Below are 16,751 nucleotides of genomic sequence, written 5' to 3'. Positions count from 1 at the left end.
CTTTAAATTACAATGTCAAATGTTACATAAAATCTTATGTAGTGACCATTGTAAGAAGGCAAGTTTTCAGGAGGCATACCACAATTAGAAATAAAATAACCAGGACTGTTAAGTTAGTGTATTTTTTAGTAAGGCCTAAAAGTGGCCAGGAAATGGGTGTTTAGGTAAAAAACAACAACTAATGTTTTATGACTTGTGTGGCCTTTCCTGTAAACTACATAGCAAGTCTTTGATATTTTAACAAACTGCAGTGTGGGATCCCTACCTGCTTTTTTTTTTTTTTTTTTATAATGGCTTGTATCAATAATCTGTCTAAGCTTTGTTGATGTAATCAATGCTATTTTAAATGACAAAAGTGCCACCCTTATCAGTTAGGTTTGATAATTTAATTTTCATATTTCAGTGAAACTGGAGCAGTATGTTCACTGTGGGAGAGACTGTTTCATATTTTTGAGTTAAAGGCTTGAATTACTTCCTTTTTAACTGCAGTTATAAAAAACTCTAGACAGAATTCCTATTGGCTGGGGGTGACTAGATGTTTCTTTAAACTATGAGTGGAAATTATTTCTTTCAGTGGTCAGACAGAAAAAAAAAAAATTCTCCCAAGTCTTAATCTGCATGCAAATTCTTGCAGGTCAGAAATTACTTCAAAGCTATCTATGCTTTTAGGGAAAGAAAAATTTTTACTAACGTTTTTGTTGAGTTTTAATTAGTGTTCTAGGGTTTAGGTCTATCAGGTGCAGAAATGACAGAGGTAGAATTTATGTTAGGAGACAGCTCAGTGTACATGCTTACATTGTTGGAATTATTAATCAGTGGCTCACAAATGGTATTAGTACAAGTGTGGTTAAAGTTTGCATTTTGTTTTTAACAGACATCATAGTTTGGATGAGAGAATTCTTTATCCTTGTGTGAAAGATCGTGTGTTTTATAGTGTTGTTGTTCATGTCATTTCAAAACATCTTTTGTTTTCTTAATAAATGCACCAAGGACAAATTCTTGTTCCACAGAACAAATTGTGTTTTCACAATTTATAGCAGCAACGTTCATTTCAACATTGCCTAGTGGGGATTTGCAAAAGTTTTGGGTGAGTTTCATAAGTGTATGAGAGGTGAAATGAAGGATTTTCTTCCACTGCAAACAAAATTTTTGTAATTGACTTCAATGGTAACTGGTTAATTTAAATAGAGATTTAGGTATAATTTGATTCTGTCAATGCCGTTCCAGTAAATTGGCATGGTGCTTGTACCTCATTTTCCATTCAGTTTTCCGAGTAGCCTGAAAGTTTTGCTAGATGTTAAATCAGGGTTCACTTGAATAACTGTGTTGGAGGGAGTGTTTATTTCAAGGAGAATACAGGGTTTTGCTTTGTGACAGGGAGAAAGTTCAGGGTCTGTTACGTTTAGAAAATATACCAGGTTTAGGATTGTGTGAAAGATGATAATTTTATTCAATAATTGTGGCAGATTTTATACATGGAAGAAGAAAAGCCTCAGCAGTTTGGTAGGTCATTAAAATAGAGATACTAAAATGGTTGCTATGAATAAAAGTGGAAGCCTTAAAATCTCCATAACTACTTTATTTAGGAAAAGAGGAAGTAATGGTAGAAAAGGTGTAGAAGTGTGACCTCCAGTGGTATTAAAGTGGGTAAATGAGACAGGATTTTTGGGTTGAATTGAGATAAACTGGTGATTGGATGCCAATCTCCTGTCTTCTTGGGTATCCCAAAAAACAATCCTGGAAGACTGATTGACACTCTTTGCTGCCTTTTTACTAACAACTCTTTTATGGCCTGTTAATGAAGCTCCACTTACCATAGATCTCTTGGAGGTGAAAAAGCAACAGGTGGTTGAGCAGACAATGGTGGAAGTGATGTATATTGAATGATAAACCCTGAAGCCAAAACCTAGAGTAGTCATGAATCACTGGTGAAAAAGGAAGTGAGGTAATCATGGTCCCAATGCTTCGGGAATAGTCAATGTTATTTACTTTTAGTCCGCCCAAGCCAATAAACCCGCAAGCCAAAGGAGAGGGAGTTAGGAAACACTGTAGGCTGACATTCCCCAACTAGAACCACAAAAATGAGAAACCACAGATAGTGTAAATGAATGCTACCAACTTGGGATTCTAAAGTCTCTGAAACTCCAGCAAATAACATAAGATGGAAAAAGGAGCTTCCCATAATTTCCCAAGGGAAGGAGATGCTTTGTTAAAAAGGATTTGTCTACCATGTCTACCCACTAAATTCAAACAATAGACCAGCCAGAAAATCCACAGAAAGAATGAAAGATAATATGAGTGAGGTCATATTTGACAATATGAGTCAAAACTCCTAATTCATCCTCAGGTTTCTGAGAAAAATGTCAATAAGCTTCAGACAAAAGTTGAAGATAAATACCTCAGGATAGTCATGAGAGTAAGACAAGAACAAAAAGACTGATCCATACTAGACCATCCACAGATCAAAAGTGAGGTCCAGCCACTGATAATCTAAATAGGCATCCTCCTGACAGTGATAAGCCAAAGTATGCTGATCAGATAAAAGTAAGGAACAAGGCATAGCTATTCCACTGTGTAACTGAGTAGCAAATTTTCCAGCATGAACAGCAATACCAGAATAAGGAATAAAAACAAGGAGTCACTTGCTGTCCTTTCTATTAACAAGGAAGGAGTACAGTTAAATGCAATATGAGAGACCCCCAAAACCTCACAAACTTGAGTATAGAACTGATTAAAAGGGATTGGAGGTGGCTGCTCAAAAATAATTCTATGTTGAGGCTGATGAAGTAATAGAAGGGGCCTGAAAAAGCAAGTCTAAATTCTCACCAGTTGTTAAGTCATTTGCTAAGCCTACTCAACCCCCCCCCCTTCTCCTAGGAGAGGAACCCTCTGTCCACATCTCAATCTTGCAAGTAATATATCACAACACTGACAGCTTTAATTGAGAGTGACCCCCTTCTCTGTCTGTTGACAAACACCAGATAGCAAAGGTGAAAGAGAAGAGGTCTGGTTGATCTCTGTAGTAGAAATGTTAACTCAGGAATTCATCCCCATCAATACATTCTTCTCCCTTTTTCTCCTTCATACATATAATGCATAATTATAAATGAAAAGATAACTGCAGAGAAACCAACTGCATTCAAATTCACAACATAAATAGTAAATAATGATCCTGTTGATATACAGAGAATGAATTGAAGTTCGTGGAAAAAACCCAACAAATTATAATTTGTCTAAGGCATTTCAGTACGGAATAAAGGACTAGAGCAAGCACTTTTAATGCTTAGATGGGCAGAGTGGAAATCCTGAAGATAAAGTAGCTAGTGTTAGTAGATGGTAAGTTTGTTTGTAGTTTGTCAATTTTTTGGTTTAAAGAGCCAGTGGTAAAAGAACTATTCTCTTGGAGGTAAATCAATGTCTATTGACATAGCAGTAGATGATGCTAGAGAAACATATGCAAAGGTCAACAAAGCGAGTCAAATATGTACTAGTAAGGTTAGTAGGTCATTAAAACAGTCATACTGAAAATGGACAATTTTCAAATAAAGACAACCAAAATTAGTTCAAAATCACTAATCCCATGACCTGCTCTACATAAAACATTTACTTAATTCAATGCTGAATATATAACTTACAATACATAGCTCAAACCAAAACAACTACAGGAATGTTTTGATAACAACAAACCAACAATCAAAACATAGAACTTCCAGTAGCAAAACACTTGCATGAACACTTTTGAAGAAATTAAACCGATTGGTATTGAAACATTTTTTTTACATTAATAGAAATAAGGAAAGTTTAAGAAGTGTCCTGAATAGTACTATTAAATACTGTAAGGGCAAATGGCATCAATTTCGACCCAAAGATTGTTGACCTTCATACGTTTCTGAAGAAATCTGCAAAACTAAGTACGTAATTTACCTTACATTACATTATTTGTATTATTCATGCTTTAATTTATGTATATTGTTACTAGTTACCATATATTGCATCATGTTATCACCTTCTCTTTTTAATACCACCTTTTGCTATTTTTAGCTTTATAAAATTTGATTAACATTTCTTAAAAGTATTATCACACTAGACTTATGAACTGCACACACTTTTTTGATACAAATTAACCCTGCCACCAACAACTGTAGGTTGCAACTGGCTAATTCTCAAACCTAACTCATACTGATCATCTGGTTTACGTTGACATCAATGCCTATTTATTTCATTACACTAATTAAAAATAACCCTTTATTCTATTGAAGAGGAACAGCTATTTGAAAGAGTTCAAGTTTTGGGTCTTGTTTGAAAACCAAAATATATACCTTATTCTATTTTGATTTCAATTATCTCCATAAATTATTCAAAGAATAACCACACTAGATCAAACTATCCCAAACAAATGAATTTATCAAATAATCCAATACAAACCGAGGCATATACTTGCTTGTCTTTCTCCATGACAAACTTGTCACAGCTCTGGGATGAGCAATGTAAATGAATGTGTAATTGACTTCACAATCAGACAATGAACAGCCCATATGGGATGTCAAATTCACTGTTGAGAAAGTAATAAAATAGGAAAGGGTTCAACACATCTATTTTATGTTTATTGCATTAAAATAAATCAGTAAAGAACTGCTCGATATTCATAAATGAATCAAAAAAAGGAAGTTCAAAGTTAAACAGAAGTAGCATCCAGTCTAATATTTATTGCACAAACAAAAGCATGTAGTGCATTCACCCAACATTATGTGTAGCTAGAAAAAAAAAAAAAAAGTGATGAGTTAGTAAATACACACACCATAATACAGCATAAGGGTTAAAAAATATTTTTGTTGAATTTTGCTTAAAGCTTCAAGGGCTATCTGTGCTAACCATCCCTAGCTTTGAAATGGTCAGTTGGAAGAAAGGCAGTCAACAACACCCATTGCCAACTTATGAGCTACTCTAATGAAATAGTTGGATTTGACTGCCACTTTTACAATGCACCTACAGCTCCAGAGTAAAGTAAGTTTTAAGCTCAATTCTTATAAAGCATCTGGTCCATAAGAATGGAGAGTAGAAAGTTTTCCTGTGGATTAAAGCAATCCAAGAAATCTCATGGTTAAAATCAGAGAAAACATTAACTTAAGTAATTAATAAAGTTAAATCAAGAAAAAATGAATAAATTATTAGTGTTAAAAACAATTTTGGTTTTTATTAATACTTACCCTAATTTTAATTTGTAAATTACTCAAAATTGATAATTATACTTCAACAGCCCAATCTAGCTCACACAATAAAAGTAGTTTTTGAAATTTGATAATATAAGTAGTATCTTAACCACTATAGTGTATCATATCTCAACAAGCCTAATTATACTTAGTACTGGGTGTAAAGCCTTATCTACTCTGGACAAGGTAGATATGGCATGGCAGCTAACATACTATCACACATTCTTTAGTGCAACTTGCAACTTTATAGAATTAAAAATTTAAGATGGGCTAATGCATAAATTATATGAAAAACAGATTGATAAAATTAAGAATAGAAGAATAAATAGTTAATAATATCTTTCTAAATAATAAACAGTAGAATATTCTTCTATTTGATGTACGTTTACATGCTTGGGAAATTTGTTTTATTCCATGTAAATAATCTACTTTTCTTATATTTCTATGCTGAACTAATTTACTTCTTAAAACAAAGAATGTATTGTTGGGCATACCTCTTTTGCTTTCATACCATATTTTAACCAGTCGATCAGAATGACCTGCTGATGCAAACAAGGTTCCATCTGGGGAAAACTTCAAAATTTTGACTTGGTGAGCAGTCCTAAGAAAAAATGCATTTAATCAAAGAGTAAAAGCTTAAATAGTGAAAAAGACTTAGGTCATTGTTCAAGCCTTGCAAAAGTGTTTTACATTCAGTTATCTTCTTAAAAATTCAAATTTTCTACTCCTGTTAATCAAAATTAAAAAAAGCCCAAATTTACTGATGAACTTATTTGCAATCTTCTTTAACAAGATATTGTTGTTATAGTCATCAGAATATCTCAGTTATAAAATTTTGAATGTTTCAAAAGAAAGATCATCCAAACTTTTAAATACAATTAAAAAAGTTTGATAATACATTTTTATATGCAGTTACAGAAGGAGTAACACACTGACCTACACTTCCATACACACTCCCACTTAAAACATTCTTCAGTGTCAGTCTCCAATACATCATCCTCTGGCCATAGCTGAAAACGAGTTCCTTCTTCAACTGTGTCCTTTTTACTAAAAGTTTCTAAATGCCATAGTTGGATTGCCTTTCCTCCAATTAAAAGCAGAGTTCCTGAAATATGTTTTATAATGAACAGGAGTTATTTAATTAAATGAATATTACAAACAGCAGTCAAAAATATTTAAATCACATGCCTGGTAAGTGAAATTTCCAGACAATACATTTTCAGAATGTAAATGTATAGAAAAATAAACAGAAATCTTTGTTAAATATTCAACAAAATACATATGGCAGTTTCATAAAAAAAACTCCCCTCATGCTAATTCCTAAATGTATGCCAAAGTAAAGTCTGCAGAACACTACTAATTACAAACAATCATAGAAAACAAATTTTTAATTTACCACTTTCATGTACTAAACTATAGAAAAAGTGATCAAGTTTGTTTACAGAATATTTGAAAGGGGTGTTCCAGTTTGTAAGATCAAAAGCCAATACATACAGTGCAAAGCATACAAAGAGTGGAAACCTTAGAGATCAAGTAGTTAGTATCAGCAGAAAATATTTATATTTTAGAATTTGTCAATTTTTTAGTTTAAAAACTTATGAATACATTACTATGGAGGTCTGGAAAATGTGTACAAAATAGGTGGTATGAGATTAAATGTGGAAACAATTTTGCATGAAATGTAGCTTAAATAACTGCATGACTGTTCACACAAGATCCACAAACATCCAAAACATTAAATACCACAAGCAGCTGCACCATAACTATATAAACAATTTTTTTACATCACAAAATATAACGTTTAACCAAACTTCTTCCAATACGTGCATTAAATACTAGCATATTTATTATTGCAAAACCACAAATCACTTTATAGTGCTATTTTCATGACATAAAACTTCCTTGTACTCAAAACCACATGCAGCTGTTAGATACACACAACTGTTTCAGTTTAATATTAATGTCAGTGTTATTATTTGGATAGTTTACAAAGTGCATGTCTTAGTTACTTTTAGAAGTGAGAGTCTGTGGCAAGTTCATTTATGTAATTGTTTAGAGTACTAGTTCAACTGTTATAATTTAACAACTGTTATATTATTGCATCATGTTACTACTACTTTCTGAATTTAATCATGTATGATTGCATTAAATGTTCTAGACTTCTGCCAGAGTATAAATATAAATCCAAAGATTATTATTTAGATATAGACTGCATGATTGTGACTTTAGCAATAGAAAATATATAGTGGTAATTTTTAAAATGAAATTATCACAGATCATATAATAATACAGCAGACAAAAATAAAGTCTTGTCAATTGTATTCTAAAGTAAATGAACCAGAATGTGTGAACTTTGATGAAAAAGAACTATTTAAAGCTCTGGATATAACTGATAACCAACAATATTATGTCATTTCATATGAAATGGCCAACTTTTGCTTAGTTGAAGAGTAACTGCAATTAAGATAAGTTGAATACAGTAATTTACCTGTACCCTGTTCACTGCTGATAAGAGTGCTGTGCTTTTCATTTGTCTGTCATGCCAAGTTGTATTATAATTCCTTGTATGTTTCTTTGGAACCCTATATAAGATGATCTCTTCAAAAGAATTGAGACTATTTTTTTTTTACGCGAATTCAAACTGGAGACAAATGCAGCCAAGGCCACTAAAACATCAGTTTGGCATTTGGACAAGGGACTATTTCTCAATGGAATATTTGAGATTGATTCTAGAAATTCTGTTGATATGAATTGAGAATAAACCCCAAGAAAGGCCTCAATCTGTTATGAATGTAGAAGTATTACGAACTATTGTGGAAGCTGACCCACTAAGAACAATTTGAGCAAGTTTACTGCAGTAAACTTAGGAATTTTCAGTGCAGCTTTCTCATCACCTGGCTGCAATCAGAAAGGTTGAAAAATTGGGCAACTGAGTATAGCACAAATTGATAGAAGGGCAAAAACTGGTTAGGAACAAGAGAAGGTCATTCTTGAAGTGAAGAAAAAATTAGGACATATTTAAAAACAGCTGGTATGGGTAAAGAAAGCACTAATAGAGAAGCGAACAACATTTCGACCTTCTACAAGTGGGTTTTCTAATCATCACAGATTAGGACACTGTTTAGATACAGTTGAATCTCAAAGAGATGTGCCAAAACTACCTTTTCATCCAAAAAAAAAAAAAAATGATGACAGTATTGTGGGCTGCAGAAGGAATTATCCATTACTCCTTTCCACAACCAGGTGAAACAATTACAGTATGATCTTACTGCCAATAAATTGATAAAATGCATCGAAAATTAATCACCAAACAGCCATCACTGTTGAACAGGCATGGACTGATCCCACTGCAAGGTAATGCCAGACCCCATATCTCACAAATCACCATTTCAAAAATGAGAGAATTGAAATGAAATTTTGGAGCATCCATTGTACTTACCTGAACTTTCCAACCAATTATCACCTTTTCCAGTACTTGGAGTAGTTTTTTGAGAACAAAACATTTAGGAATCAGAAGACTTGTTGAAGCCTGTGAAGAGTTTATTGTCTTCAAACAATGAAGTTTAATATAAACAGGGTATTTTCATTAGTATTCCTTTGGTCAAGAACCATTGCAACAAATTGAACATGTTTTGACTAATAACATTGGTTTTTGTTAAAAGTATGGTATTTTAATTTTTAAATATGTAATCAGCCATTTCATATGAAATAAATTAATAAATATTTGTATATACATGACTTATTTAACTTTTCTTTCATTATTTTAAAACAAGTGGACTGTGTTTGTTTATTGTTGAAATTCATTGCCAACAAGTCAGACACCTTTTGTAAAGAATATGGCTAATTAAACCTTACAGCAGCAATACAGTTTCAGGCTTCAAATTACAAAGCATCAACAAAAGCCAATGCATGTAACTATTTCAGGTTGGAAAATGTTTCAGATTAACATATGTACAAAATATTAAAAGCCATAAGCAGTTGCACTATATCTATATAAACACTTTTTTACATCACAAAAACAATAAATTCAGACAAACCTCAAACTCCATGCATATATGTACTACAACGTGGTTTGCTAATTTGAAAGTATAACTTAATATGGTTATTAGTCTATGTACTAAAAGTATAAAATAAAATGAACAGACAACAAAACTGGAAAAATGATATTTTTAAATTTATAATCTCCATTGATTCAAGAGGTTTGCATTTCATTAAAATTCTTGGTAATATAACAAAAAATAGCTTAATTCAGAAAGGATTTAAATTTAAAATTGAGCCAGTATTTTTACATCACAATAAATTTTATGCACTTGGCTCTAGGTAATCCTCTATTCTGTCTTCACTTTATGCTTATTATAATCACACTTGCTACACTTACATTTCATAGCACTCCTCACATCTGTTACTAACACCTTGATTGGAAGACAGTAATCAACCTATTCTATCTGGATAAGTGCAGTTTGGTTTTTATGACTTCCTATCTCAAGTAATCAAAACACACAAGTTATGCAACACACACTTTTAAAAACATGTTAAACAAGTGCAACTGCAGGAAAAATATACATACCTTCGAGGTTCCATGACAGGGCATTAACATAACATTCAGCACTAATGGTTGCTGTCTGAACCCAGTGATAGTCTAAATGCTAAGTGAACAATAAAAAAAAACATTTTTTCTGCTATCCTGAGTAATTATCCAAAAGCTACAACAAAAATTCATTTCTACAACTTAGTGATAGTTTATGAAGTAAAAGCAACTCCTCCTCACCATTAATACAAGTATTAAGGAAAAACAATATTATAAAACTTTTCATAACAATGCCAAAGTTGTGCTAAATATTTAAAATTAGCAGTGAGCAACTAGCCCTAGCTATATAGATTTGGACATTTTGACCAAATCTTGCAAGCATAATGAAACCATAAACTGTATCCACTATAAAGTTCAATTTAGTAAGAGTATCTTCTCAAAATTTGGCAACTTTTAGTAAACATTACAAGTCTTTATAACCAAAAATTAGATTTTAAATTATTTTTACTAAAGATTTGTCTGTAAATTTGTGGAGTCAGTCTAAGTATTATTTTCATGTGAAAATTTAAAAATGCTTTTTTCACTTTACAAAGTTTATTTGCACAACCTCTACAGTATCTTAAATTATCTTCAACAGTTCATTTTTGGTAAAATTTTATTTTCTCTACCTCAACACTAACAGATCAGTTCATTTAAACAACTGTAACCACCACCCATAAAAAAAACAACAAAATTATCCCTTCTTTTTTCTAGACTGAGTGCAGCTTGTAATACAAAGTTACAATTACTCAAACAGGTTCACACTTAACAGTTAGTAACTGTATTCCTTTATTTTCATTGTTCTATGAACATAATGCCTAGCTCAAGTTATATTTAGTTAAATAATGCACAAGCTTCTTGTGTGTATACTGCATGAAGAAATTTTTTATTCAATTTCTTTTTCTGTTTTCTTTATCTAACTTAGCAAGTTAGATTTTAGTTATTGTCATAACATTAAATAAAATGTACATATATAAAAATAAGTTCATTGCTTACCTATGGGTCTTATACTCTTGTTTTGCAATTAAAAGCTTGAAGTGTTAAAAGTTAACCCTAATTTTTTGTTATTAGTACTTAACTGAATATTTCATATATTTAATTTAGAACACATAATGCTTGCATAAAACATTCACTACCTTATAACTATCATAGTTAAGCAGACTTCCTAAATTAAGTGCCTTGAAGTAATTCCCTAATCTTGTAAAGCTTAATAATAGAAAGTCTCTGTATGTCAAATGATTCAAAAGTTGTCACAAGTATGAGCTAGCATATGTGAATCAGTACATTAAAACCTTCTCTTTCTATTGATTATAACTAATATTATAGCAAACACCAAAAATAGTTACTGACATTTTTCTGAAAGAGTATTGTGAAAAATAGAAGTATATGGGTTGAACTTCCTGGCTTATGTTAAAAATACAAGATGATTAAAGTGTATAAAGTACAATTATATCTTAACAGTATCTATAATAGAAGTTCATAATTTGTATTAAAAGCCAGAAATGCAAATAGAGGTGGAAATATTATCTAAAACATGAAATTGAAAGTGAACAAATATCACGTGATGCAAAGAAATTGAAGACTGAAGATTTAATTGAATATTTTCTTTCAAAATTAAAATAATTTATAATGTTCTAATACCAAATTTAATCGATGTGTGTGTGTGTGTGTGTGTGTGTGTGTGTGTGTGTGTGTGTGTGTGTGTGTGTGTGTGTGTGTGTATATATTGATAAAAGTTTTCCAATTAATTTTTGAATGTAACTAAAAAAGATCACAAAAGCATACTTATAATGTACAAATAAGCTGGATGATTAACAAACTTTCAAATGACACAAATATTCTTCTCATAAAACTTAATAGGTGGAATAATAAATAAAACAGTAATAACCAAGCACTAATTTCAAGCAATAGTGTAACAAATGCTAGTTCGTAATATATTACTTTGTCCAGTCTCAGAGTGAAATGTTTAAAAAAATGCTAATTAATTATTTCTTTGTTGTAATTTATTAAAAAACCCAAAGAAAAACAGCATATAAAATAATGTGAAAAACATGTTTAAAGATTAATTACATATGGGTTAGATTATAATAATTGTTTGAAGTTAAACACAAAGCTACACAGTGAGCTATCTGTGCTCTGCTCACCACAGGTGTCTAAACTCAGTTTTTAGCATTCTTTGTCTACAGACATACATCTACGCCACTGGAGGGTCATTCTAATAAGTAAATGTTATACATTTATCAAATTTTGATCTTAAGTCAGGATGAAATAAGATACATGATAAAACTTAAATATTCCTATATATGTGCATAATGTTTTCAGGTTTTTCCTCTTATAATACATTTCACAATTCTAAGTTTTTGTCCATTTGAAATATAGCTTTTTTTACATGTGCTCAAATCTTAGAAATAGTTTTTCTCTCTTAGAGTTATGCAAGTATACAATTTTGTTTGTTTTCACTAAGTAGACTGATGTTTATCTAAGGCAGTGATTTTACATTTTTCACTGAAAACATCCTAATCCAATTACCTTGATTTGCACAACGTTCTTGTTGCCATCTGCAATATTTTTTGTAGTTTTTTTGTTTTTAATGTCATTTGGTGAAACTAGCAAGTTGCTAAAACAGTTTAGAAATTACTGTTCCAAGAGAATGATTTTCATTTTGTATCTATTCTAATGCTTTGAGTCTTACACTACATAACCTTACATTTTATTACTGTCACATGGTTTCTGTTATTTAGGTGCTTGTTTTCTTTAGCAGCTTTTACTAAATTGCATATTTGTCTGATTTTTATTTCAGGACAAGAACATTATTTTGGTTCTGTCATATTATAATTTAACATTTCTTCAATATTTTCTTGCATGCTTAATATTACTTTTTTTTTTTAGTAATAACTTGTGATAAGAAAAAAATTCCCTAATATTATTTGTGACATTTTTCACAATTTTTTTTAACCTAACTTCATATTTGCATGGAAATCTTACTTGGAAATATGTTCTTTTGTGCTCGGTGTTTTTGTACTAAGCTTTGCTATTTTCTTTCTCCTTTAAGCTTAGTTACACAATAAGAATAGGTAAATACACCATACCATACACAGTAGCTTTTAAGAAAGTTTAAATACACACTAACAGAATATCAGTTTTATATAGAAACTAGTGTCTAAACCAGTTACTATTTAAATTTGGTATGATCTAGTTAGAATGTAATTTAGTTTCATAAGTTCTCATTTTTAAGCTTTTTCACTTAATATATTTTAGGATATTTTGTCACCAGTTTGTTCTTATATGGTGGAAATAAAGATAAGAGATGATCCTATTAAAATTTACAAGACTATTTGGATAAGTTGGGAAAATACCTCTCACCTTTATATGCTATATTCTCAATTTATTTCAACAAGGAACTTTCCTTGTGGAAAAAAATGTCATCAACAGTAGTGGAGGCCAGCAATTTACAAAAGTTTAAGTGGACCAATAAAAACTTCTGTAAATTAAAGGTTGAATTTAAATAATTGCTCTTCTGAAGCATGGGCATGCAAATAACAGCCTTGAAGGAACAGACAGTCTTTAGATGTGCACATTTTGCTGCTTTCTGGTATTTTGTTATTCATTGTTGCATCTACAGCAGAACCTTAATTAACAAGCATCTCAAACCAAGAGGCAGACCTTTTCAGTCTTTGCTTTTCATACTATTTGTACCCAAAATAAAGCTTGTAATAATGAGTACCTTGATATTCCAGATTAAAAGCAGTCTTTAGTCTTGTTCTCTGTACAAGCACTTGTTATCTTTGTATGCTAAATTCTAAACATCTCTGAAAGATGACCAATACTTGAACATTTGCAAGGTTTATTGGATTTGCTCTGATCCATATAAAGTTTCCACATATTCAAAGTGCAATCTTATTATTCTCATTGTAAACACTGTAGAATACACAATTATAAATTTCAATGTTTTGGAACAGGGGGTCAAATGTGCTTTTTTGCTCTCATGTGTCAAACAGTCTAATGACACAGGAGGCAACTTTGTTTAATTTTCAACAAATTTCTCTGTTGTGTTGTTGTGAGTAAAATAAACAGAGAAAATAAATATGAAATGTTTAGCAGTTCAAGCTGTGAAGAGAAGTACTTTGAGACTTTATTACAATACTCCAGGTCATTGCAAAGTGCGACTTGCAAACACAAAACAGAATGGGGTGGAGGTCTTAAAATTCAGAAATTTTGAATGATTAATATGGAATTCAGCTTTGCATGGTTCATTTCTGATATTAAGGGCATTTGGAAGAGTGCCCCTTGATGCTGAAATTCAATTTATTTTTTATTTTACTACCTTGGTGGAACAAAAAACACATTCTGTATAAATCTTAGTAGGTCTAACTTTGATTTGAAATCAAGTTTCCATTAATTTTTAAGACAGTACGTATAAATTGCTTTGGGTAAAAACTACTATTTAAAAGATTCATCTGCTGAAACTGTTTTCCCTTTAAATTTTTTTTTTTTTTTTTTTAAATTACAACTAATAAGTTTTACAGCCTAATTTGCATTACTTTAATATCAGTAAGTGAGCATATACCATTTAATAGGACTTTGGCTAATAAGATCAGTGTTCTACCACTGAACTAAGAGTACAAACCATCTGTCACATTTTGCATGCAAAGCTTCTTGCTATGAGCATGATCCACTGTACACCCATCTCTCTTTCACTTAAAAATTTAATGTTGGATATTTTAAATATTATTACATCATGTTATTTAACACTCCTACGAAAAGTGGGGCCTAATTTTTCGTAGGAATGTTAATTTTTTTCTGGATAGAATTTAGAAAATACATAAATTAATAAGACTTCACATGATTTGGTTTACGTACCAATCACACCATAATACAGTTACTCATCGCAAAAATATTTATAAGTAAAAACTGAGAGATAGCTTGTACTTTTGAATATTTCAGTGAGAGAGCACAGGCCCTGGTTAGCCAAAGGTCTCATTATTTAAGTTTAGGAGTCATTTCACTAACAATCTTTCACATGAAAATATGTCATACTATTAAATTATTACTATAACATACATTTCTCAATTTGTCAACATTCATTTGGGAATTTAATTGAAAAAAAAAGGAAGAAATGTTTTTACAAGTTAGAAATGATTATTAATTATGAGGCTACATTTCCCTCTTGTAATAAAGTATATGTTTCGTGTTTTTCACTTGTTTTTGTATGCATTATCAAATATGTATTTTATTAGTATTTCAATACTGTAAAAGGAATTTTGGCATTATTTCCTGCATTAAAAAATTCAATCTACACAAGTTTTTCAGTTAACAGTTCTTAGTACTATTATATGTTTAAGAATGTTTCCCCTTCCCCTCCAAAAAAAAAAAAAAATAATAATAATAAAAACTACTCAAACATTGATTTTTCAAAACTTCATTTAAAAGGTATGCTTAAAAGTCACAAATAACAATGCTAAAAGAAAATAACAAAACCAACACTAAAAAAATTAAACCTGCTAACAGTATACTACAATTATCTTCAAGCTCTTGTACATATATTAAAACATAAAAGCAACGATCATTACATTTTCAAAATCAAAACAAGCTGTTGTAGCAAAAGATATCAAAATTTGTTTCTACTGTTCACTCTGTTGGTTATCTACTACTTAAATCATTATAGGCTTACATGTAATGAATTCCCATTTAACAGAGGGGTTGGTTCAAATATACAGACTTGTTTATCATAAGCTGCAGCAATCTGCAACAGAAAGAAATACTAAAACATACATATAAAGTATAGCCATTATCTGCTTACAAAAATATTCAATTTTTAACAAAAGTACATGTGTTCTATCTGAAAAGCTTAAATTTGCACATTTATTATTCTAGCACAATCATGAAAGTAAAAACAATCTTTTTTGTTACAAAATAAAAGTGAAACCAGCTAACATAAGTGTAATATGATAAACACAGAAGTGCATATAAATCATTACCTTGGAGATTTAAAACTACTCAATTTAAAATTAGAATAATTATCATCTATTCTTTACAACAGCAACAAAATCTCCAAACTTGGTGTCATGATTGCTTCCCAAATGCTAACTTGTTTCACTTATTCTTAAAGAAAAATTTGATATGTAAAGTATTAGATAAGTTTCAAAAAGAACTTTTCTACCTAACATTTCTTTGTCCTCTGGAAAAACAGCAGAGTGGAAAATATTACAAACTGTATTCACTAGTGAAAGTTAATTAACTGCTCCATGCATGAATGAACACAGCAAATTTTTATTTATTTATTTATTTAACTGCCAAAACTAGAAGTATATTGAAAAATTCAGATGGAGATACCATCACAAAATCTGGCATGACATGGAACCATCATGCCAGATGAGTATAAATGCTTTTGACACTACAATAAACTATAATTAAAGTAGACAGCACAAACAATATAACAGAATTTATTGTTAACAATCTGGTAAAAATGGTGAAGGATTAAATTTTTACCTTCACCCAGTTATTTATATCAAATATAATCAAGTTTACCTAAGACAATAATCTCATTTAGAAATCTCTTCACACATGTTTCTTCATGATTACATCTAGGTATAATTACAGTATGAAATACATATAGCAATGAATACCTTTCCAATATCTGTTGAACAATCTAAACATCCAACTTGAACATTTCCATAATGAACACCAGGAATGATTTGAACTCGTTGAAAATTGCTGGCAAGAATCACAACATTACAACCTGCAGCATATGCCTAAGAGAAAAAAAATTATATCAAAATGTCTAAATCAGACATGAAAATTGCCTATTACAACAAAATTATTTAGGTAACAGCACTTGTCTAAAATCTACAAAACCAAAAGAACTCCAATTGAATAACAAAAATTAATTTAATGTTTCAAGAATAGCAAATTTACATACAAAAACAGCAGTAACATACATGTATAAACTTTATACCTCTTCCACATCTTAAGAC

At 30.8% G+C, this 16,751-nt stretch overlaps 1 protein-coding gene across 7 annotated transcripts in view; it reads right to left on the bottom strand.

Annotated features, from left to right (window-relative positions):
• Positions 1-16,751, bottom strand: part of LOC143257006 (dmX-like protein 2) — a 202,811-nt gene that overhangs the window by 180,578 nt on the left and 5,482 nt on the right. For 6 of the 7 annotated variants that reach the window (XR_013031661.1, XR_013031660.1, XM_076515072.1 and 3 more), the window contains exons 3-8: positions 16,404-16,529; positions 15,449-15,538; positions 9,778-9,856; positions 6,147-6,315; positions 5,705-5,811; positions 4,426-4,552 (exon numbers count right to left, since the gene is read on the bottom strand). Coding sequence is in view for 5 of the 7 variants with exons in the window: in XM_076515072.1 (XP_076371187.1) it covers positions 4,426-4,552; positions 5,705-5,811; positions 6,147-6,315; positions 9,778-9,856; positions 15,449-15,538; positions 16,404-16,529 (698 nt within the window). In the remaining 2 variants the exon portion in view is untranslated. The remainder of the gene's footprint in view (positions 1-4,425; positions 4,553-5,704; positions 5,812-6,146; positions 6,316-9,777; positions 9,857-15,448; positions 15,539-16,403; positions 16,530-16,751) is intronic. The other variant, XM_076515088.1, reaches the window with a different exon arrangement.

The sequence above is a fragment of the Tachypleus tridentatus genome, chromosome 1 (assembly GCF_004210375.1).
Source record: "Tachypleus tridentatus isolate NWPU-2018 chromosome 1, ASM421037v1, whole genome shotgun sequence".
In the NCBI taxonomy this organism is placed as follows: domain Eukaryota; kingdom Metazoa; phylum Arthropoda; class Merostomata; order Xiphosura; family Limulidae; genus Tachypleus; species Tachypleus tridentatus.
Note: the sequence above shows the minus strand (reverse complement) of the source record. Positions and strands in the feature narration are given on the sequence as shown.